Source organism: Pelophylax lessonae (genome assembly GCF_965119305.1).
Source record: "Pelophylax lessonae genome assembly, chromosome: 1".
Lineage (NCBI taxonomy): Eukaryota > Metazoa > Chordata > Amphibia > Anura > Ranidae > Pelophylax > Pelophylax lessonae.
The window spans coordinates 576,876,318-576,899,135 of record NC_138768.1 but is presented as its reverse complement, the minus strand read 5'-3'; the positions used below and the strand labels follow the sequence as shown (position 1 = coordinate 576,899,135).

At 43.6% G+C, this 22,818-nt stretch overlaps 1 protein-coding gene across 1 annotated transcript in view; it reads left to right on the top strand.

Moving 5' to 3' along the window:
- Positions 1-5,992: 5,992 nt before the first annotated feature.
- The window catches only part of LOC309548562 (N-acylethanolamine-hydrolyzing acid amidase-like), a gene marked incomplete at its 3' end in the record, with an annotated part of 65,544 nt that continues 48,718 nt past the window's right edge, over positions 5,993-22,818 (top strand). The window contains exons 1-4 of the mRNA XM_082248533.1: positions 5,993-6,205; positions 7,246-7,413; positions 15,961-16,087; positions 17,114-17,204. Of these exons, the coding sequence (XP_082104659.1) occupies positions 6,021-6,205; positions 7,246-7,413; positions 15,961-16,087; positions 17,114-17,204 (571 nt within the window). The 5' untranslated portion in view covers positions 5,993-6,020. The remainder of the gene's footprint in view (positions 6,206-7,245; positions 7,414-15,960; positions 16,088-17,113; positions 17,205-22,818) is intronic.

The window sequence follows — 22,818 nt, the reverse complement described above, 5'->3', positions numbered from 1 at the left end:
GGTAAATAAAAGCTGTGAAATAGACATTTTTCACCATCGGTTTCCAGCTGTCAAGTTTCCAGCATTCAGAAAAGGTTTTCATCTGCCCTGTGTACATGAGCCCTAGTTGGCTCTTTGGTTCTTGGCTTTACTGTCAAACATTATGACAAAACTGGTCTTACTACATTTCCAGTAATTTCAACTGACTCTCTGGTGTCAATGTTTCATGCTTGGACTTTGATATTGTAAACAGTGACCTTCTACAGATCTGTGTTCAAAGTAAATACTGTACATGCATTCCCTGATTGACCCACAGAGATTATCCTGTGAAGAGTCTACATTTGTGAAGCTTTCATAGTGCCCTTTGCCATCCTAACCCTGTTTTGCATTATTCCTTTTTTTAATAAATTCCTCATTTATTGTGATAGCATGGACATAACATACAGAACCATTTCAAATATCCACTCAGCAACTATGGTCCAATATCATTACAGGATGAGAAGTTTGCATTATTACTTTGACTTTGCGCCTGTTTGTTAAACTGAAAGTTATAGTTACTCTCTGTCCAATCATTCATACAATTATCAATTCTGTTAAAATTGACGTCTAGCTGTTCCCAATACCAAGTTGTATTACCTGGCATCACAACTTCAACAATTATGTGGCTGGAATGTTATAGATTCCGAGGACCCTATCGAATAAATTATACTTTCTCAATTTCCGGTGGAGCCATTAGAACAGCTAATAGTAGCTCATCATTTTTATATTAAAAGCTGTTTTTTCACATTTGATTTAAATCATAAAGTTTGGACTACTGCCCAAAAATATACTTCCCACGAGGGATATACCCAATATATGCCCATATGAAATAACTTGAGGTTACCTGAGGTAGCGAAGCTTAAAAACTTTGGTTTATGGAAAAGGGCTGACATTAGGCTTCTTCATCAGCTTTTTGACAATGAGGATTTACAACCATTTAATAAACTAGAAGAGAAATATCATCTGTCTAATAAACTATTTTATCAGTACTTGCAGTTACGGCATGCTCTAAAGAGCCAAGCAGTGACTTTTCCGTTTAAATACAACCCCTCCCCGAGCTTGACTATGGTAGTGTCCACAAGATGCTCCAAACAGGGAGTTATTGGTGATATATATCTTATATACAAATAACAGCTAGCATATATAAGCAGGATAGTAGTCTTTGAGAGGTGGCATAGGGACTTGGATGCTCTAAGTAAGGAGGAGTGGGAGCAATGTCTGAAGAATCTGACCAGTCTCTCTGTCCTCTTCACAATGGTTGACCCAGTTATTTATTATTCATAGATCTCATTATACTCCTCTAAAGTTAAATTCCTGGGGTAAAGCAACCAGGCCAAATTGCCTAAAATGTACTACTGATATGGGTACACTCATACATAAGATGTGGCGATGCCCTAAATTGCATCGATATTGGAAGGATATATTTGATGTCTTAATACTTCATGCTCTACACATGTCCAATTTAAACCAAAAATAGCCTTACTAGGGATTATACCGGAAGATATACTCCCATTTGAAATGCACGAAATGTGGTTGCAGTCTATGCACAAACTTATATTACAGAAACAGATATCAAAATCCCCGCCAATAACCACTCAATGGGCCGATTTGATTAAATATAATTTAAGAAGGGAGGAATTGACATATAAACATAGGAAATACCCTGAAAATATTAGGAAAATTTGGTCTCAATGGCTAGACTTGTGTAAATTGCTGAATACACCATTGATGCCTTAGAAAGGTAAAAGTGGGATAGATCTGTGACTTTGAATAAATGTAAATATATATTGTTGAGAGGAATCTGCTGAATTAAATATACCTGAGTGATATATAATGCTACCAGCACTACAATAGGGGAAAGGGAACAGGGGCGGGGGGTGGGGGGGGGGGGTTGGAATATATAACTTATTGATATATTGAAAAGACTTAAATAACAGTGCTTGTTCAAATCAAACTGAAAATCACATGATTAGCATGAGATATTGGAGTGTCTTCTTTTTTTTTTTTTTTTTTTTAGATGAATTGTTTTGTAGGTTCTTGTCTTGTAAAAATGTATTTTTTCCTCAATAAAAATTATATGATTAAAAAAAAATAAAACATTGATGTCTAAGAAGTGGATTGGCCATGACAGACAATGGTTGCTGGGAGTGACAAAACAGTGGTGTCAGAGAGTACTGCTCCCAAGGAAAGCAGGCAACCTACTGCCCCTGCAGTGATGACCCCTTATTCCTAGCAGGAGTCTTTCTGAAACAATTACCCAAGTGCAAAAGAGATTGGAAGGCCTAATCTGATAATATGTGATTCTGTTTACTCAGCAGGCAGAACTGGCCATTGACATCTTAAAAAAGGGATCACCTCCCAGAGGAAGACCACGATTCCCAAGACAGGATAGTTTACCACACAGATGAGGTGTATGGCCAAGCAGCAACATTGTGGAACCTTGGGGCTACTTCAGCAGAAAATAAGTGTAAGATTCTGTTACGCAATATGCACTGGGACTGCAAGACAAAGCAGCAGAGATATACTGTAGGAGGGGGGTCAAATAGAACAGCCCATCTGAGGTGATGGGGGGAGATTGATGAAGGATCATTATGCAACTGAACAGACAGCTCCATGGGAGGTGGCCCCTGGAAACTGACAGAAGGGGTGGTCAGCATAAAAGATGTCTGGGAATTTAAAAAAACAAAAATTATACATCCCTAGGTGGAATAGGCATCAGTATGATGCTGCATTTGTCCCCCGTCGCCTCTAAGACTGAGATCTGAAGCCACTGATCACTGAGTTTTCAGTCTTCAGTAAGCAGAGAGACAGTTACTGTCAGACATTGGCTCTCTTCTTTGCCCCTACAGCATTCACTGGAGCGCTAGGCTGTAGAGGGGGCGGGAGTGACTTGCTCAGGCTCCCAGCAGCTCCCTGAGAGGCTGAGCCAGCAGCAGGTCCATGCATCTGGGTGGATCCCGACAGCTTTGGTTCTACTCCTGCTTTAAGATGGAGTTATCTTCAATGCGGGGAATACTCCTGCAAGGGGCATGAAGGGGATGTCCCCTTTATGGATAAGTTCCAAACTACCCTGCATCCCTGAAAGGTAGATGGGTATGTGAGAGGTTCCATTACACCCTGATACAACTCCTAAAAGTCTTAGCTTGTGAAAAACAAAGGAAATTAACTAACTAATCATTGGACAAGGAAAGTTGAAACGCCAGACTTTGACCTTAAAACTGGAGCAGAGAGTGCTACTCAGATGTAAATGCACACACCAGCAAGGATAATTGCAAACACCATGGGAAGAATTCTCTGGAGTTGTCCTTCAATAACCTATTACAGGTGTGTCATTATATGATATCCAGAGAGAAGGAACCCAAGAAAAACCTGCAGCACACACTGTAATTTCCTTAAAGTGGTAGTAAAGTAGTTTTTAATACTTGTACCTACAAGTAAGCCTATAATAAGGCTTATCTGTAAGTACAGTGAATACCTCCTAAACTTGCACTGTTTAGGAGATATTCACACTGCATGCAGCCGGTGATGTCACCGGCGCATGCACTCTAAAGTTCCAGCATACAATGCCAGATCATCAGAGCTCTGTGCCGTAGCCGAGGACTGCTGTGCGCATGCGCGGAAGTGACGTCATTGCTGCCCTGGCCACTCATGTAGCCTGAGGGCCCAAACCTGGAAGAAAGACTGGGGGAAAATGGGGGCCCTGTCAGTGGAAAGATTTTTTTTCAGGTAAGTCTTTCATAATGTGCTAGTATGCGGCGCATACTAGCATCTTATTCAATTACCTTTGCGGGGGGGGGGGGGGCACCTCTCCCACTACCTATAAAAGTGATCTTTCGGCGAATGCTGCCATAACCCTGGTATTTTTTGTTCAATAAGTTTTTATTGAAAAAATATTTGTAACAAACATAACTTAGGGCAGGACAATGAAACATACATACAGGCTGTAGGTATAGCAGGATAGATTTAACAGTTGTCTAGGCAGTACTGGAGAGTCCTGTAAGCTAGTATCCGAACAGTATGAGGGCTTATACTTATAAAAGGATTGAGAGAAGAAAGTTGGGATTTAGGAAAGAGGAGAAAAAGAGGGCAAGTAGGGAGGGGGGGGGGGGTAGGTGTGGGGTGCGTCTCCTTTAGACATATGAGAGCTTATACCTGGAATATAAAGGGTCCAGTCTGTTGTTTTAAGACATATTCAGAGTAGGCTGGAGAGAAAGTGAAGGCGAACCAGCAGGTCCATATCTTATGCACAATAGGTGCTAAATCCCTGTGTTCAAGCAGCTTAAAGTCTTCCATATGTTAAATTTGGTTAACTACTTGAAACCCTTGTTGGATGGTAGGAATAGTATGTTGCTTGCAGTGGTGGGGGATAAGTGATTTTGCAGCATTTAGAAGGTGTGGGGGGATGGAGCACCTATATCAGTCTACTGGTTCATCTGTACAGTGGAATAGAACTAACCATGGGTCATTAGGTATTGGCTAACCTTGGATTATTTCGATCCAGTGTAGAATTAAGGACCATAAACCTTATATTTAATATCAAAGTAATAAGGTATATTTACAGTTAGACGGTCAGCAAGTGGTGAATCAAATTCTGTTATGAGGAAATGGGGGCAGGGTCGAGCCGCGGTTTGTTTCTGTAGATGCAGGCAGTGCGGCTTGGGATTGAGCCAGCACAAGTGCCCCTGTAGGAAGCAATGTCCTATGGGGACACTCGCTAAAGAGGTTGAGGCAGGGGTGCCAGCAGGGGACGCTGGAAGATGAAAATTGGGGTTGCTCTGTGCAAAACCATTGCACAGAGCAGGTAAGTATAACATTTCTTATAAAAAACAAATTAAAGGTTTAAAAGGCATGCCACGAATGAGAAATGTCAGAGTTGTGTGTGCTCTCAACCGAATTGTCAAGCCATCAAATAATTGGTGTCATAACTGATCACATGTGCAGTACCATGGCAACTGCAGATCAAACAGAGGCTTAGATGGTCGATGCTGTGGCTGTAAACGATAGGAGGGTTTAGTTCCACTTTTAGTAGTAATTTCCATCTAGTTTATGTTACTATAGAGTCTAATGGCGCTTTTCCACTGCATGGAACCGAACGGTTCGGCTCACTTTTGCGCTTTTCCACTGCATGGTACCGCATGGTACGGTGTTGGAACAGTTCGGTATGGTACGGTACGGCGGCGCTTTTCCACTACATGGAACCGAACGGTACAGCTCACCTGAACAGTTCCACCTCGGTTGTGGTTCCAAGAGGGCCGTACCGGTACCATATCCCACAATCCTTTGCATGCAGCCTTGACTGTTAGCCACTACTAGCCACTGATTGGTCAGAGAATTGTTGTTATCCCGACCACTTACTATTAGTGGAAAAGAAAACCGTACCAAACTGTACCGAACCGTTCCAACACTGTACCATGCAGTACCATGCAGTGGAAAACCAAACCGAGCCAAGCAGGGCCGAGTGGAGCCGAGCCGGTACTTGCAGTGGAAAAGTGCCATTAGAGAGACTGTGCTGTGCTGCCAGCTAGTGCTTGATTGAGAGGCACTGCTTCAAAGAACTCCTGTTTGCACAGATTCATAATCTGCCTTAACATTGTTCTGTACTGTATGGATATTATTTGCTTTTCTGACTCTTTTTGCATTGTTCATTTTGATAAGCACCTATTTAGTAAACTTGAGGCTACAGTTATCTTTTGTCTAATTATTTGACCAATTGCACATCCTGTTACAGGTTTAGCTATAGTCAAAGAACCTCCAAAAATAGTTAATCTAAATTCCCATCAAAGTGGTTGGTTTACTAATAGGTTTTACGTCAGATTAGACTTTAGAGTCAACCCTCTTGGCAACATATAGATTTTACTCCAATTCTGTCAGCTGAATGTTAACGTTTCATCCTCGAACTTTGGTCATGTAAACAGCGGCCTCCTATACAAAAGAAATAGGGCAAAATAAATAGTCATACGTTCTGCAGTGTCTCTGCTGAAATTGACTTTCCTGTGTCTGACATGGCTTGGCTATGGGTGTTGCTGCTCCTGGGGTCCTGTTCTCTCACCTACACATTTGAAACAAAGGACTATGCAGCCCCTCGATTTAATGTCAGCTTGGACCTGCCTGCTGAGGAACGCTGGAAACCAATTCTAGAGCAGTATAATTTTACGGAGCTACAGCAATATATGAATAATTTATTAAGGTATCTGTTCAGCTTACCGAAAATATTTTTTAAGGGTTAATAGATAAACATGTAAAAGAGATAAGTAAATCTTATCATCATATTTTAACATTCGAGAACCCTAGTTTTATTGTAAAGTATATACTTGTATATGAACCTGGGGGCAGACATACAGTATTAGCCTATTATTGGAGACTCTTCTTACTCTTTTGCAGTGCTTTAATGTTTTATCTCAGAATGTAAATCTATAAGTCATCCAGCTCACTTAAAACAATGTATTTCCTATGTGGACATTATGTTACCTCAAAAGTTGTTGATAGACAGATTAATTGCACTGAGCACTGAAAACTCCCTCCACTTACCTATCCCTAATTTTTATATTTAACCACTTAAGCTCCGGAGGATTTGGCTGCTCAAAGACCAGGCCCTATTTTGCGATTCGGCACTGCGTGACTTTAACGGACAATTGTGCGGTCATGCGACGCTGTACCCAAATGAAATTGACGTCCTTTTTTCTCATAAACAGAGCTTTCTTTTGGTGGTATTTGATCACCTATGCGGTTTTTATGAAATTTAAAAAAAAAAAATGTAAAAATCAAAATTTTTTAACATTTTAGGCCAATTTGTTTTCTGCTACATATTTTTGGTAAAAAAAAAAAAAAAAATCACAATAAGCGTATTTTGATTGGTTTGCGCAAAAGTTATTGCGTTTACTAACTACGGGAAAGATTTATTTAGTGACAGCGGCTTTGATTTGCATTCAGAGAGCTTTAAAAAAGTGTGTCCCATGCCATGTTTTGTAGCAAGTGTAAACGAGCCCTAAAGGTAGAGTATAGTGAATTATTTGTGAAAAATAGGTTAAAACTTTAACATAGCTTTTTATAAAAAAAAAAAAAGTATGCTAAAACGTGAACCACTTATGTTGTTAAAAAGTTGTTCAATTTTGTTTTTACACTTCTAAACAATTAAATATTTAGGTTTTTTTTTTTTTATTTTGCATTTGGATGTTGAATATGTAAAACTGCAAATTTTTTTTGTAATTTTCACTTTATATTTTCCAGCCTGATAAAAGATCATTGGTCGAAGCCCATGTATTTTATATTGGCAGATTTCTACTTAGATCTTTTTGCTCCCGAACCATATGCTGCAGAAATCCGGGGTATAGCCAAAGCGCTTGGCTTAAAAACGTCTGAAGTAACCCTCATAAATCTTTTCTATGAAACGGTTATGTAAGTTGTTTGCAAGTATGCACATTTGCTAAACAGAAATCATCAGTTTTCTGACAGTGACAAAACAGTAGCAGCTGCAGAAATAGAAACCAATACTGGGCCTTTATCCTAGGGTCTCCAGGTGTGACCCTGGTTCAAAAATGTGAACTGATTATAGTAATGGGAAAATCCTTAAAATGTGTGTACAGGACTGAAAGCAATGGTTTAAGACACATTTTTCTCCCTCATTTGCTCTCACTGACACCAGTAATTTGATGCTAATGTTTCTTCCACTGACATCAACGATGTGCTCTTAATTTCCATTGACAGTAAAGATTTGGGGCTGATACTAGCCCAATGATATCGATTATTTGGGGTTACATTTATTCTCACTGACACCAGTGAGAATAAACAGCTAATTGGGCTTATTGCTAAGCTAATGGGGCTTATTGCAACCTACTTACTGTTAAATATGGGGCTTATTTTATTTTATTGACACCAACATTGTGAATTTATTGCACCAAAACAAACAATGTAGAGTTTATTTTACTCCACTTACATTTCATGATGTTTTTATGATCGAATTTGGCACATTTTCATGCGTGTTTATGCTCGTTTTATGCAGTGTTTTTTCTCTTGAGCATTTTTTTATTAGCCAATAGATAAAAGATCATCTGTTTCATCATTTGTAACTATGTTATTCATCCACTTCCTGTGTCAGAAAAACACGGCAAGTCACGTGACAAAATGCAAAAGCACAAAAAACGTGCGAATCGCGCGGTTCTTTGTACTTCTAAGGGAATAATAAAGTGCCGAAAACGCCCAAATTTGCCCGATTCGAGCTACAAAAAAAGCTCCAGAACTTTTTTGAGCTTCAGGCATTTGGTTTCAGACGACTTGGAGTGGAGATGTGAACCATCTCCATAGAGAAGCATTGATTTTTTTTCGAGCTACAAGCTACAAAACGCTCAGGTGTGAATAGGGCCTTAACCTGGGTTCCTCCAGCGGTTACTACAGTTTTTTTGAGCCATTGACAATGTATGCATCTCAGATAAATAACCACTGACGGCAATTTAAAGCGGTCTTAAACCGGAAACCAAATATTTTATATATTTCAGCTTACCAGTCATTAGATGTGCTGGCTGCATTTGTTTTCTTTTTTCAGGCTTTTTCCCCTTTGTTTTCACTTGGTGACCTGTCCAGTAACTAACCTCCTGTATTATAGTGGCCCCGCTCTGGATAAAGGAACACATTTCAAGGGGCACCTTTGGACAGTGGCATTGTCAGTCTGGGAGAAGGGGAGTGTTGCATGCACTGGCAGATTTAAATACACTAACAAATACAATCCAAACTCCAGCTAACACTTTATAAGCATTTACAGCAACAGTTTTTTTCCCTTTGAGATAAAGGTTTTATATAAAGAAATAAAAGTCAATCATTGAAAGCACCCCTAACACTGTTCAATGGCTTGTCTCATCCCTGTAACTTTTGCAGGAAAGCTTGTTCTTTTGAAAAACAGCAGACTTACTGAAAATAAAAGAAAGCCTAAAAAAGAAAACTAAGGCAGCCAAAACATCTAAAACTTGGTAAGCTGCAATATAATAAAGGTTTGCTTTTGAGTTAAATACTGATTTAAGTTATCTGTAAGTGGGGAATCCTTCTCAATCACAAATGTAACCATCACACCAATGTACTATGAGCTGTAGATCTAGTAATTATTAACAGGGGTTCCCTGAGACTGGAAAGTGTTTTTTAAAGGCTCCTTTGTGTTATAAGTTTGACAAAGGCTGCCGTAAATCTTATTAACCATAGAAAAGCATGATTTAGAAGCCACTTGGCAAGAAGCCACTCCCACCTTTGGCTACAGCCCAAGTGCCTGGCAGATGACACACTTTGCTTGCCATATTTTTCTTCTCAAACCCTTTAAAGAATAAGTTCAACTTTCTAAACATGTAAATCAGGAATGCTCAACCTGTGGCCCTTGGAGCCCACTGATGTGGCCCTCAATCTCAAACCAGGGGAACCCATGTCTGGGGTAGGCAACTCACAATGGCGACCCCACCACATACCCCAGGGGCCCCTGTCACATTCTGTTTCTTATATTTGAACAGGAGGGGCAGCGGTGGAAACATATACAGGAACGAATACTCTCCATTATCCTCCTGCAATTGCTGAAAGCCAGCTTCCCCTCCTCTCCCTCCCACCGCCATTCAGTGGCTGCAGGAGGAAAATGTTTATTATACTATTCAAATTTTTTTTTTAAAAAAAATTGAAATTTGGAACCATTTAATTCCATCGTGGCCCGGGACCTGTTCCCAAATCATTTAAGTGGCCCTCGCTCTTCAAAAGGTTGAGAATCCCTGTGTTACATGTTATGACCATATTTAGGGTGTAATATATAACATGTTTTTTTTTTTGTTGTTGTTTTTTTTTTTTATGTAGCACCCTCTAGTGTGTTCTACAATTAGAGTGGGCAAACTATACTCTGACTCACTCTGTAGATATTTGTGAGTCCTAATTGGGTCAGGGTTTATTAGAGGCCAGGGCTAAATTACTCATCTCAGAAGCTCTCTGATGCCTCCCCCTGTTTCCAGGTTATTCGAGAACATTCTGGAAGATAGTGAGTAGAGGCCAGGAGGGGCTTCTTGGCATATTTGGAGGCCCCTAGACAATCCCCAGGAGTGGGCCTGGCAGGGAGCCTTTAAATATTGATGTCATGCCAGAAGGGGCAGCCAGGTGGAAGATACAGATGCAGTGTGGAGGCTGTCGGTGGCCCTGAGGGGTACTCCCTAGTCTGGGGGGAGGGGGGTGACCTGCCTTGGGCCAGGGCTCAGGTGCTGGAGAGATTCTGCCAAAGACACAAGCAAGGAATCTTTCCTGGAGGCATGGGAGCAAGGAGAGGACAGAGTGAGTAGTTTACCACTGGTGGGGACCAACAAAGGGGGGAGACTGACACATGTAGCCAGTCTCCCTTGAAGACAGCAGTGGGCTTAAGTCTTCAGTCCTTTCCCTGAGAGATCTCCTGAGAGTCAGCAAGGTGGGCTGGTGAAGAGTCCGCCTGCTGGGCTGGTGAAAAATCAGCCAGGTGGGCTGGTGAAGAGTCAGCTGCTTGGGCTGGTGTGAGAGTCAGCCAGGTGGGCTGATGTGAGAGTAATCCAGCATGGCTGGTGAAAGAGGCAGCTGCAGTCAGGTTGTCTGGCAGGGCCTGAAAGAGGTGGTGCTGGGATCAGTGACCACAAAGGAAGCGAGAGGGGAAGGTTACATGCTGTGTCACTCTGCTTGTGCTACTGTGAAGGACCTGTAAGTTCCTGCCTATAATGGGCTGCTACTGAACTGAAAAGGAGACTGTCAAGTTACTCCAGGAGTGTACCAGCAGAGATGAGCTTTATCTCCAAGTAGGAAACTTTCCAGGGACCTAGTCCACTCAGAAAAGTAGGTTTCATGGCCCCTTCCCACTTTTTTTCATCAACAAAAAAAATATCTTTACACAGGGTTTACCAAAGTGGTTCTTCATCACCACTCTGATACAAAGATTATTGAGCCTTCTGTCTATGAAAGTTGCCCAGCTTGGGCTATATTTGAGCACTGTCTCTATCTGCAAGACAGTGACTAACACAGTTTGCATAAGATGACAATTTGCTCAAAGCACTTGTCCATTAGGCCAGGTAGGCCTGGACATGCTTCTTGCGTGTCAGTCTAAACCAGCCTTTCTCAAACATTTTAATCTGGAGGAAACCTTGAAATACCTTTTTAATCTCAGGAAACCTCTGCAAATAATTACTATATCTACAGCCCACCATACATTAGCATGGTAGTTTGTGGGAGAATTCTCCTTCCCCTTGATAGTCAAAGGGAAGAATGCCCTCCTTACAGATAGCTAAAAATATCATTGGTGTCAGTGGTTACATAACTGAGAGGCAGAAGTTGCTCTCCTCTCAAAGAACCCCTAGCAACCTCTGAAGGAACCCTAGTTACACACACTACTCAGCTATCTGTCTCCTTTGAAGGACGCACCGGTTAACTGGCTAAACTGAATAGCTTTTGTGGGGTAAAATCCGCCTGTGTCCAATGAGTCTTACACCTGATCAGATCCATTTCACTGTTGCAACAGGCATTATCTGCATCTTTAAATAATAACAGAGCATCCGTCTGTCACAATGTGTTTTACATTGCATATTACTATTGTTTTCTGCCTCCCGCAATCTAAGCACTTAAGGTGTGATCTCTGTAACTTATCCAGTTGTGGTGAGATAGCTGTAACTTACAGTCTCAGTAGAACTGGCAGTGATTGGATTTTGCAGATCATAGAAAGCTTTAAACCAAACTTGAGCAGATCATACCAGATGAACATCAGATAGGTCAGAAAATGATAATATGTCTATATCAAGCAATACATGTAGTCAGAGTAAAAACTAGAAGGCACATTGAAAAGAGGGTGGGACTAACTATACAGAGCATCTGCTAGCTACGGAGTGAGAAAGGGACAAAATTATTTAAAGGCAAACCAACAACTATACAAGTATAACGTGATAACTATTATTGGGGTTGTTGGAACCTAGTGCAGTTTCTGCCATTGGAAAGTAATAACTGTTTTACATTTCTGATTTTAGCTTATATTCATCCACAAACATGTCTTAAACATATTTCAGGTTAATCTCACCATCTGGGTAAGCAGTACTGTGTAGCGCTTACTCCCGTAGGAGCCGCTGGAGTTTTGCCCAGGTTCTTCCCCAGTGGATTGCCCTGCAGCCAGTCACACAATCTTAGCCACACTTTTCCTCAAAAACCAGTCTAGGGTGTTGTTTTCTTCTTTTTGTTTTTGGAGAACTTGGATAGGGGTGAGGGAATTGAGTGGGATACTCTAAAAACAGAAACTATGTACAAGTTGAGAACAGTAAACTCCTTTCTGAAAAGCTTAAGCAGAAGTATCTGCTTATATATCTGTGGACTTGGCCAGGGGCGTACTGAGGGGTTGGCCAGAATGGTGCCTGCCAGGGGCGCAGGCCGAGGGCGCAAAAAACATTGGCAGTGTAGCAGTGAATTACTGATCCCCCGTTCAGCCTGTGTCCCCGGCGGCCGGCACCCCCCGCTCCAATACCGGAGCTCTCTGTGTGTCCAGACAGTGAGTGTGTCCGAGCTCCATGTGATAGGCGGCTCCCCTCCTCACAGGGCTCCACCCACATGACATCATCAGTCGGTTCCTCTAGGCAGCTCCAGGCAGTTCCGGGTTGGATCGATGTACTGTAGAGACGGAAGGCCTGGCTGGCCTCTCAGGTCAGGTACTCACTCCCTGTCACCCCCCTCACTCCCTGTCACCCCCCCTCACTCCCTGTCACCCCCCCTCACTCCATGTCAATCCCCCTCACTTTATGTCACCCCCCTCACTCCCTGTCACCCCCCCTCACTCCATGTCACCCCCCCTCACTCCCTGACACCCCCTCACTCCCTGTCACTCCCCTCACTCCCTGTCACCCCCCTCCCTGTCACCCCCTCTCACTCCCTGTCACTCCCTGTCACACCCCCCCTCTCAGTCCCTGTCACCCCCCCCTCCCTGTCACCTCCTCTCTCTCCCTGTCACCTCCTCTCTCTCTCCCTGTCACCCCCTCACTCCCTGTCACACCCCCCTCTCACTCCCCGTCACCCCCCTCTCTCCCTGTCACCCCCTCTCTCTCTCTTTGTCACCCGCTCTCTCTATCTGTCACCCGCCCTCTCTCACCCCCCTCTCTCTCTCTCTCTCTGTCACCCGCCCTCTCTCTGTAAACCCCCCCCCCCCTGTCTCTCTCTGTCAGAACTCTCTCTCCATTGGGGGGGGGCGCCGATACAGTTCCTCGCCAAGGGCACTTGAGACCCTAGTTACGCCTCTGGACTTGGCTTGTAACGAAAACAGTTAAATGTAGAGCTGAAGCAGAAGTCCTTGCATATACAGTATCTCACAAAAGTTTGTACACCCCTCACATTTTTATAAATATTTTATTATATATTTTCATGTGACAACACTGAAGAAATTACACTTTGCTACACTGTAAAGTAGTGAGTGTACAGCTTGTATGACAGTGTAAATTTGCTGTCCCCTCACAATAACTCAGCACACAGCCATTAATGTCTAAACCGCTGGTAACTAAAGTGAGTACACCCTCTAAGTGAAAATGCCCAAATTGGGCACAAAGTGTCAATATTTTGTGTAGCAACCATTATTCTCCAGCATTGCCATAACCCTCTTGGGCATGGAGTTCACCAGAGATTCACAGGTTGTCACTGGAGTCCTCTTCCACTCCTCCATGACAACATCACACAGCTGGTGGATCTTAGAGACCTTGCACTCCTCCTCCTTCTGTTTGGGGATGCACCACAGATGCTCAATAGGGTTTAGGTCTTAAAACATGCTTGGCCAGTCCATCACTTAATACGTAAATGCTGTAATACATGTTGTTCATACATGTTGCTCATACTCACTCAATATGAGATTCAATATGAGATCCGTGTACTGTATGCTTGAAAAAACCTGGTTAATTTTCTGTTCTCTATCTCCACCTTCTGTCCAAGTCCACAACTCAGCTAGGGATTTTGAAGCTGTGGTGGCAACTCTGCACATGCTTAGTTTTCAGTGAGTTTCTATGCTAAGCATTTCCTCCTTATCACACTTGAGCAGCCCATGTGACTATAGAGTCACATATGTGGGTGTATAAACAGTGGTAAATGACAGCCCACTCCCTCCTTCCTCCTCCCTTATGCCCACTAACCAGCTAAACACAATGGGGGTAGGATTTTACATGTTGATTAATGTAGGCTTCATCTTCCTCTTTTTCTAAGACACAGGCTGGAGGGGCATGGCACAGCCTGTGACTGGCAGAAATCCGCCCACACCATGTTATTGTAAATAATATAGATTTTTTGTTAAAATGTATAATTGCATGACAATTTAAAACCAGTTATTGATTTTATTTATTTTTACTCTTTATTCCAAAGGCTGTTCTGTTTTTTGTTTTTCATTTGAACATGTGACCAGCAGCAAAGGAATGGAAGCTCCTCCTGCTTATGTTTCCTTGCAGACAGGCTGAGAAAGACCTTTGTCATGTGGCAGCTGTATATTGATTGTATTACAACAATTACAGTGCTATCATCCACATACAGAATCATAAGGGACAATATTAATTAACCGCTTGCTGACCACTCTATAGCAGCTGTGCACTGGATCACGCATATATACGTGATCCAGCTCTTCCAGGTAGGGCTTGCGCATGGGCACCCCCACTTCTGCTGTGTTCACAGTGGGAGCCCAGGGGTGGGTACTGCTCAGCACCCACCGATTGTTTAGTACACAGGCAGAACAGCAATCTGCCTATGTAAACAAGGCAGATCATAAAAGGACTGGCTAGGAACACATTTAAGCTTTTGAGCGCCCCTGATGTTAACCCCTTCCCAGCCAGTGTCATTAGTACAGTGACAGTGCATATTTATAGCACTGATCGCTGTAATAATGTCACTTGTCCCCAAAAAGTGTCAAAAGTATCAGTTAGTGTCCAAATTGTCCACCACAATATCGCAGTCCCACTATAAGTCGCTGATCACCGCCACTAGTAAAAAAATTATTAAATAAAAATATCCCATTGTTTGCAGGCGCTATAACTTTTGTGCAAACCAGTCAATATATGCTTACGGGAATTTTTTTTTTTACCAAAATATGTAGCAGGATACATATTGGCCTAAATTGATGAAGAAATTTTGATTTTTTTAATTTTTTTTATTGGATATGTTTTATAGCAGAATGTAAAAAATATATATATTTTTTTTTTCAAAAATTGTAGAATTTTTTTAGTTTATGGCGCAAAAAATAAAAACCGCAGAGGTGATCAAAAAAGACCAGATCATCAAAAGAAAGCTGTATTTGTGGGGAAAAAATGACAAACATTCTATTTAGGTACAGCGTCGCAGGACTGCGCAATTGTCAGTTAAAGTAAAGCAGTGCCAATGTGCAAAAAAAGGGCCTGGTCAGGAAGGGGGGTAAGGGTCAGGTGGTTGAACAGTGTGTGTTTAGTATCAGTTTAAGACTTTCCAGAGGCATAAATTATGCATCTAATTCCCTGTCTACCTATCACATTTTTGAAGGCTAGTAGAAACACCCACAAAATCACCACATTTCGGAGAGTAAACACCACAAGGTATTCTTTAACTACTACCGTCAAATGACAGCAGAGTGGTGCGGCTCTCATTCTGGGACGACATCATATGACGGCGCCCCAGAATGGCCGCTCTCATGCGCCCCCAATCTTGGTAAAGAGCCAATGCTGTGGCGCTGAATTATTTTCTGATCAAAAGGGGGGGGGGGTGTAATCTGCTAAAAATTATTAAAAGGGTTCCTCCAAGGTAAAAAGGTTGTGTAAAGCTTCTTTAACCAAATGAAACCACATTATGATTCCCAAATTTATAAACAAAAAAATTACCTGATATCTAGTGGAAAATAGATCTTAACATTTTAATATCATTTGGGTGGAACTGTATCATTTTTCTAAATGCTGACAGTATTTTCCTATTAGAATTCTAACACAAATGTTTGTCCAACATATTTAGGGCCTGCACAAGTATAATAACAGAAACTAAGGAAGGATATATTTATCATGGAAGAAACATGGACTTGTACTTTTCCACAGACCTAAGAAAGCTTGTAGTGGATGTGGATTTTATTAGGAATGGGCAGGTAAAGTTTAAAAACTATGAACTGAACACATTTTACTAAGCATAACCATACAGAGGAACATTTTTAACATGTGAGCCTAATATTCTGTAAAAGGGGTAGTGGTATTATGGCTGATGTTGACACACACACACACACACACCTCAATGGTATGTATATAGAACACAATATATATGTTTATGGATAATAGACTTTATGCCACTGACACCAACGCTCAGGCGATTTTTAATATTTTTATTTTTAATTTTAATGTGGGTACATGTAGTTTATTGCATGTGACATGTATATACATGAAGATCTAACAAAAGCAATATCCCATATGTCATCTATGTTTTTATACCCACCCACTGATGGGAGGAGCCTAGTTTGGGCATCATGTGATGTGACCTATATGCTATATTAAGGCTACTCTTGTACTATCCAAATTTGCCTCAGAGGAAGAGGGGATCTCCCCTCAAAACGTGTCAGCCGTTTGGATGGTCTTCTCACGTTTTGGGCTTGTCTAGGTGACCTGGTCATTTCCAGTACAGTGTGTACTTTGAAGTGCCTTAATGTGAATGTTGTTTGTGAGTATATAGCTGTCTTTTGTATCCAAATAAAGCTATCTCAAAGGAAATGCACTAGGCTGGTGCACCGGCTGCATTCTTTATTTGTAAGAGGCGAGAGAGCTGGAGGGGCCTTTGTGAGAGTTGGAGAGGCATTTGTGAGAGTTGGGGGGCATTTTTGAGAGCTAGAGTAGCATTTGTGAGAGCAGGGAGGGCATTTGTGAGAGGTGAGAGAGCTGGGGGGGGCAGTTTTGATAGGTGGGAGAGCTGGGAGGGGGGGCATTTTGAGAGGTGAGAGAGCTGGGGGGGGGGCTTTTTGAGAGGTGAGAGAGCTGGGGAGGCATTTGTGAAAGCCTTTTTTGCATTAATTCATTTTAGAAAATGAAATAATAAAAAAGATACATGAGAAAGTCATATGTATTTTAGAATTGCTAACATGTTTGGTACTTGTTTTGTAATTGCTATTATGTGCTTTATATTTCAGATAGTGTACACAGGAACGACCTTTACAGGCATTGTTGGTCTTTATACTGGGCAAAGTCCCCATAAATTTACTATATCTTCAAATGCTAGAGGTAAATTATAATATTGTGTGCTTGTACACATAGTATATACATGTAACGGATCTTTATACCCCAGGTGGGCACATCCGCCGGACCTGTGTCTCCTGTCCTCCAAATGCACCCACAGCCTGCGGAGAAGCCATATCCAACCCTTAACCCCTCAATCACGAAACAATCCACACAGGTGTTGAGGGTTAACGATGCAGAGCTTAAACTGTTTATTACATTCAAAGTCACAGTTTTACACACAGTTAGGGAAACTCCCTTTAGCCTTGTCACAGCGGGGGAAGGGGACAAGGAACAAGCCAATGGGAACTGAACATTTGTACATTGAAACAGTCTCTTAATACACACCCCCTGCGGAGAGATGTCTCCAGCTCAGACCATTGTCCACACATTGTCCACACAATTAGACACAGAAACAGGAGGAGGGGGGGGGGGATGGGCTGTAACATTACATTACATTAACTCAATGCCATGAATCTTGCCATCTTCCTTTGTTCAGAGGATGAATAAAGAGGAAATAAAATGCAATAAAAGGGCAATGTCCCAAACTCATAGGAAAATGACACGAAGGGGTTTACAATCCAGGGACAGGGTGATCCGTCACAGTGCTCCCCCTTGTGGAACACTCCGGCAGACCCGGCTTGACCCTTTTCAGGTCAACTTGGGGATGTCCGGATTTAGGTTAGGGGCTGAGTTCCATTTGCCGGGACAACCCATCAGCGTTGTCATTCTGCTTACCAGGCCGATAGTGGATAGTAAAGTCAAGAGGCTGCAGCGCCAAACTCCAGTATCTTCTGGCCCATAGTCTGTCGGTAGGAGGCTTGCGCACAGTCCCCTCCAAAACACACAGTAACAGTGGGTTCTGTCACATTTCTCCCCTTTTAAAAACAGACTAACGAGGTTCCTGACCCTCAACTGGTCTGGACCTGGGTTAGTCACAAACTTCCACCCCAGGCAACCAGGAAAAGTAAAAGTACGACTCTGGCGCTGGGGAGCAAAATTGCACATAGGGTCTCCCATGAATAAAAACAGCTGCTGCAGAGTGGGAACAACTGTCTGCACTCCTCTGATCCGGGGCTGGGTTGCAGATATTGGGGGGAGCTGAATAATCCTCTGCCCTGATGCCAGCGCTTCCACTGGTAGGGCTATGCATTTGAGGAGAAAAAGGTACTTGCTTTTCTCCTGGTGTAGTTACCAGCCGCTGAGAAGGTATCTTGCAGGGACTGTCTCCCGGATTCTTCATCTCTGGTTATGATGTTGGGCAGAGACCATCAGCGCTCTCTCCTGTAGCCAGCGCTTCTGCCGGGGGGATAAACACTGGGGTAGTGTCCAAGCGCTGGGGAAGCTGCTCACTGAGGTTATCCCTTTGGACTCCTTGGATCTAACTCTGAGGGTGGGCAGAGGCCAGCGGCACTCTGCCCCGTAGCCAGCGCTTCTGCTGGGGGGATAAACATTGGGGTAGTGTCCAATTGTTGGGGAGGGAGAATTGCTTCCTCTACTCCCGGTGGGGATATCTGCTGTTGGGAAAACCGCTCACGCAGATCCTCTCTCAGACTCTCCGGATCCAACTCTTTTTCTGATGCTGGGCAGATGCCAGGGGCACTCTGCCCTGTAGCCAGCGCTTCTGCTGGGGCACCAGATGAGATACTCTGGACTTGCTGCTGATCACCACTTCCCAGCCTTCTAGCGCTTGCATCAACTCCCCCTTCTGAGACCTTCATGCTATTAGCTTGTCTCGCTGCCTGGGGGACCTCCAGTGCGTTCTGGCATTCTAGCGCTCGCAGTGCCCTCTGTATCATCGCTGCTTCTTCCATTGCAGTTAGTACGGGAAAACGCAGGGTCACCCCTGGCCCCATTTGCTTCTCATCTTTGTGACTGTCTGCTATTTCTCTCGGACAGTCCCAGGCAACGGGAGCCATGCCAGGCTGCTGATCACCGTCAAACAGCCGCTTGTAGGCAATCTCGAGCTCCCATTCCTGCTCAACCAGGAACTCCAATTCCTCCAGGTCACACGCCTCGTCGAGGAGGTCCAGCACCTCATGTCGGAAATCCAGAATGTGTTCCAGCCGCCACTCCTCATCGCTCCCAAAGTCTGGGTCTCCGTACATTTTTTGATGGAGCAGCCCCATGCCGCCATAGCCAACGCCTTTTGTCGGGCTGCCATCTGCTGTACCTGGCCACAGTTGAGCCGCGAACCACCGGAGGGCTCTGTAGCTGGCGTCCAGCCTCATTTCCTCCTGGACCAATCTTCTGAGCTCCATCTTCCCTTCATCTTGCGGTCGTTCCCTCAGGAACACCTCTCGCGCACAGTACTGCGTCCGGTACATCTCTGTGGAGGAGGGAAGGATCCTCCCCTGATGGTGCCGCTCCTGGCTTAGCGCCTCATGCCAGAGTTGCCGGCGGATCACATCCTCCCAGCCGAGCCTGGTGTGCTCTGTCGCTGGTCCCCGATGGTGCTTCCGCATGCCTTGCAGCCTCCTCCCGAACTCCGCTCTCATGCTGGCTGGTCCCTGTATCACTCCTCGGCAGCTGCCCAGATCTTGAATCCTGGTGGTGGTTTGGATGTCCTGGACTGCAGGAGACATCCCACCGCTGCCAACCAATGTAACGGATCTTTGTACCCCAGGTGGGCACATCCGCCGGACCTGTGTCTCCTGTCCTCCAAACGCACCCACAGCCTGCGGAGAAGCCATATCCAGCCCTTAACCCCTCAATCATGAGACAATCCACACAGGTGTTGAGGGCTAACCATGCAGAGCTTAAACTGTTTATTACATTCCAAGACACAGTTTTACACACAGTTAGGGAAACTCCCTCTAGCCTTGTCACAGCGGGGGAAGGGGACAAGGAACAAGCCAATGGGAACTAAACATTTGTACATTGAAACAGTCTCTTAATACACACCCCCTGCGGAGAGATGTCTCCAGCTCAGACCATTGTCCACACAATTAGACACAGAAACAGGAGGAGGGGGGGGATGGGCTGTAACATTACATTACATTAACTCAATGCCATGAGTCCTGCCATCCTCCTTTGTTCAGAGGATGAATAAAGAGGAAATAAAATGCAATAAAAGGGCAATGTCCCAAACTCATAGGAAAATGACACGAAGGGGTTTACAATCCAGGTAAAAAACAAAACCTCCTGCGCTTAAGTGCTGTCTGATGGAGTAGAAAGAGGTGCACTACAAACTCAGATGTAAAGAGAGCTGTTTGGTCTTGCTGCCCCCTTCAGGATCAAGGGTATCCAGAACCACTGGTAGAGAAGACAAAAAAAGAAAAAAGAGGGGCGCACCGACCTAGTGCATTACCATAAAAACTTTTATTAAAATATTAAAAGGTGTACAATATACTCACAAGACTGGTGTGGTACAACACACATCAAGAATAGCATATACAGTCTCCAAGGTAGCCAGGTCCCAATAGTGCAGCATCTTTTCTGGCTCTGAGGAAGGGGGCTCGCCCCTGAAACGCGTCAGCCTAGCCACAGCAGCCCCATGCGACTATCTGTATGCCCATTTGCCACTATTGGGACCTGGCTACCTTGGAGACTGTATATGCTATTCTTGATGTGTGTTGTACCACACCAGTCTTGTGAGTATATTGTACACCTTTTAATATTTTAATAAAAGTTTACAATCCAGGGACAGGGTGATCCGTCACAGTGCTCCCCCTTGTGGAACACTCCGGCAGACCCGGCTTGACCCTTTTCAGGTTAACTTGGGGATGTCCGAATTTAGGTTAGGGGCTGAGTTCCATTTGCCGGGACAACCCATCAGCGTTGTCATTCTGCTTACCAGGCCGATGGTGGATAGTAAAGTCAAGAGGCTGCAGCGCCAAACTCCAGTATCTTCTGGCCCATAGTCTGTCGGTAGGAGGCTTGTGCACAGTCCCCTCCAAAACACACAGTGACAGTGGGTTCTGTCACAATACACACACAGTATATACCTTATATAATATATTTTTATTTCAATACTGCTATTAAGGTTGGCAATAGGCATTTTTATACATATTTTTCTTATTAAAAGAATGTACTTACCCAGCCCACCACCTTTGGGGATCATAATTGATTGTACAAGTTTAAATCAACTGGACTGGACAGAGTTGATTGCTTTTGCTTCACACCAAGGTAGAAGGCATATTAAAGATATAAAAATTGCACACTCTGCAGTCTTTATATATTTTGGAGATACTGAATTGGTTTTTGTATTCATTATTAACCACTTTACCACTGAGTACTGTAGGTCTGACGACGTAGACCTACGTCGCCAGACTCCTCCCCCTGTAGGCGCGCTCGCGCTGTTTTCATTCACAGCGGGAGTCAGGCCAGGGGAGGAGCAGCGGCGATCGCCGCTGCTCTGCCCCGATCGTCGGGGAATCCAGTTTTGGAGATCCACCCGCCTGTGTAAACAGAGCGGGCGGATCTCCTAAGTGACAGGGAGTGACAGATCGGAGTGTTCAGCATAGCTGAACATCCGATCTGTCCCTGGCTCACTCAGTCACCTCCCCCCCCAAACGTTAGTAAGCACCAGGCATACATTAACCCCTCCCTCTCCAATAAAATGAACCCCTTCCCTGCCAGTGTCATTTTTACAGTAACAGTGCATATTTATAGCACTGATTACTGCAGTAATGTCCCTGGTACCCCCAAAAGTGTCAAAAATGTCAGTCAAGGGTCCGATCTGTCCGCCGCAATGTCGCAGTCCTGCAAAAAAAATCGCATATCGCCGCCATTACTCGTTAAAAAAAAAAACACCAAAAATGACATAAATCTTTCCCTTAGTTAGTAAACGCAATAACTTTTGCGCAAACCAATCAAAATACGCTTATTGCGATTTTTTTTTTTTTACCAAACATGGGTAGCAGAAAACAAATTGGCCAAAAATTTTAAAAAAATTGGTTTTTACATCTTTTTTGGGGGGAATTTCATATAAAAAAATGTTAAAAATATTGTTATTTTTTCAAAATAAACGTTCTTTTTTTGTTTATAGCGCAAAAAGTAAAAATTGCACAGGTGATCAAACACCACCAAAAGAAAGCTCTGTTTGTGGGAAAAAAAGGACGTAAATTTCGTTTGGGTACGGTGTCGCATGACCGCGCAATTGTCAGTTAAAGTTGCACAGCGCCGAATCGCAAAAAGTGGCCCAGACGTAAGACAGCAAAATGCTCTAGTGGTAAAGTGGTTAAAGACAGTAAGGCCCCTTGCACACTGTTCCAAACAGGTCCGCCTGTCAGTTTCTTGGACGGCCCATTCATCCCTATGGACAGGACTTGTATTCATTTACACCCGCCTACCTCCCATCCGGTCCACTCCGTGTAGGAGGATTGGATTGGAGGGTAGCCGCATGTAGACGGATAGAGGAATCCGTTTACACCCAACTGCCCATTGAGTAGAGCGGGCTCTGTCCATGTCCACTCTGCAGATACAGTGAACACTGACCTGTCATCCGCCCGCTCTGCTCTCATCAACAAGGATTCTACGCACAGATCCCCTGCTGACCAAAACGGAGTCAAACCCGTGTAAAAGGGGCCTTAAAATCCAATTTAAAGCAAAAAAAAAAAAGGGGGGGGGCTTTCTTCAGATTTTTTGTCAATTTGATAAATGTCAGACCAAACAGGAA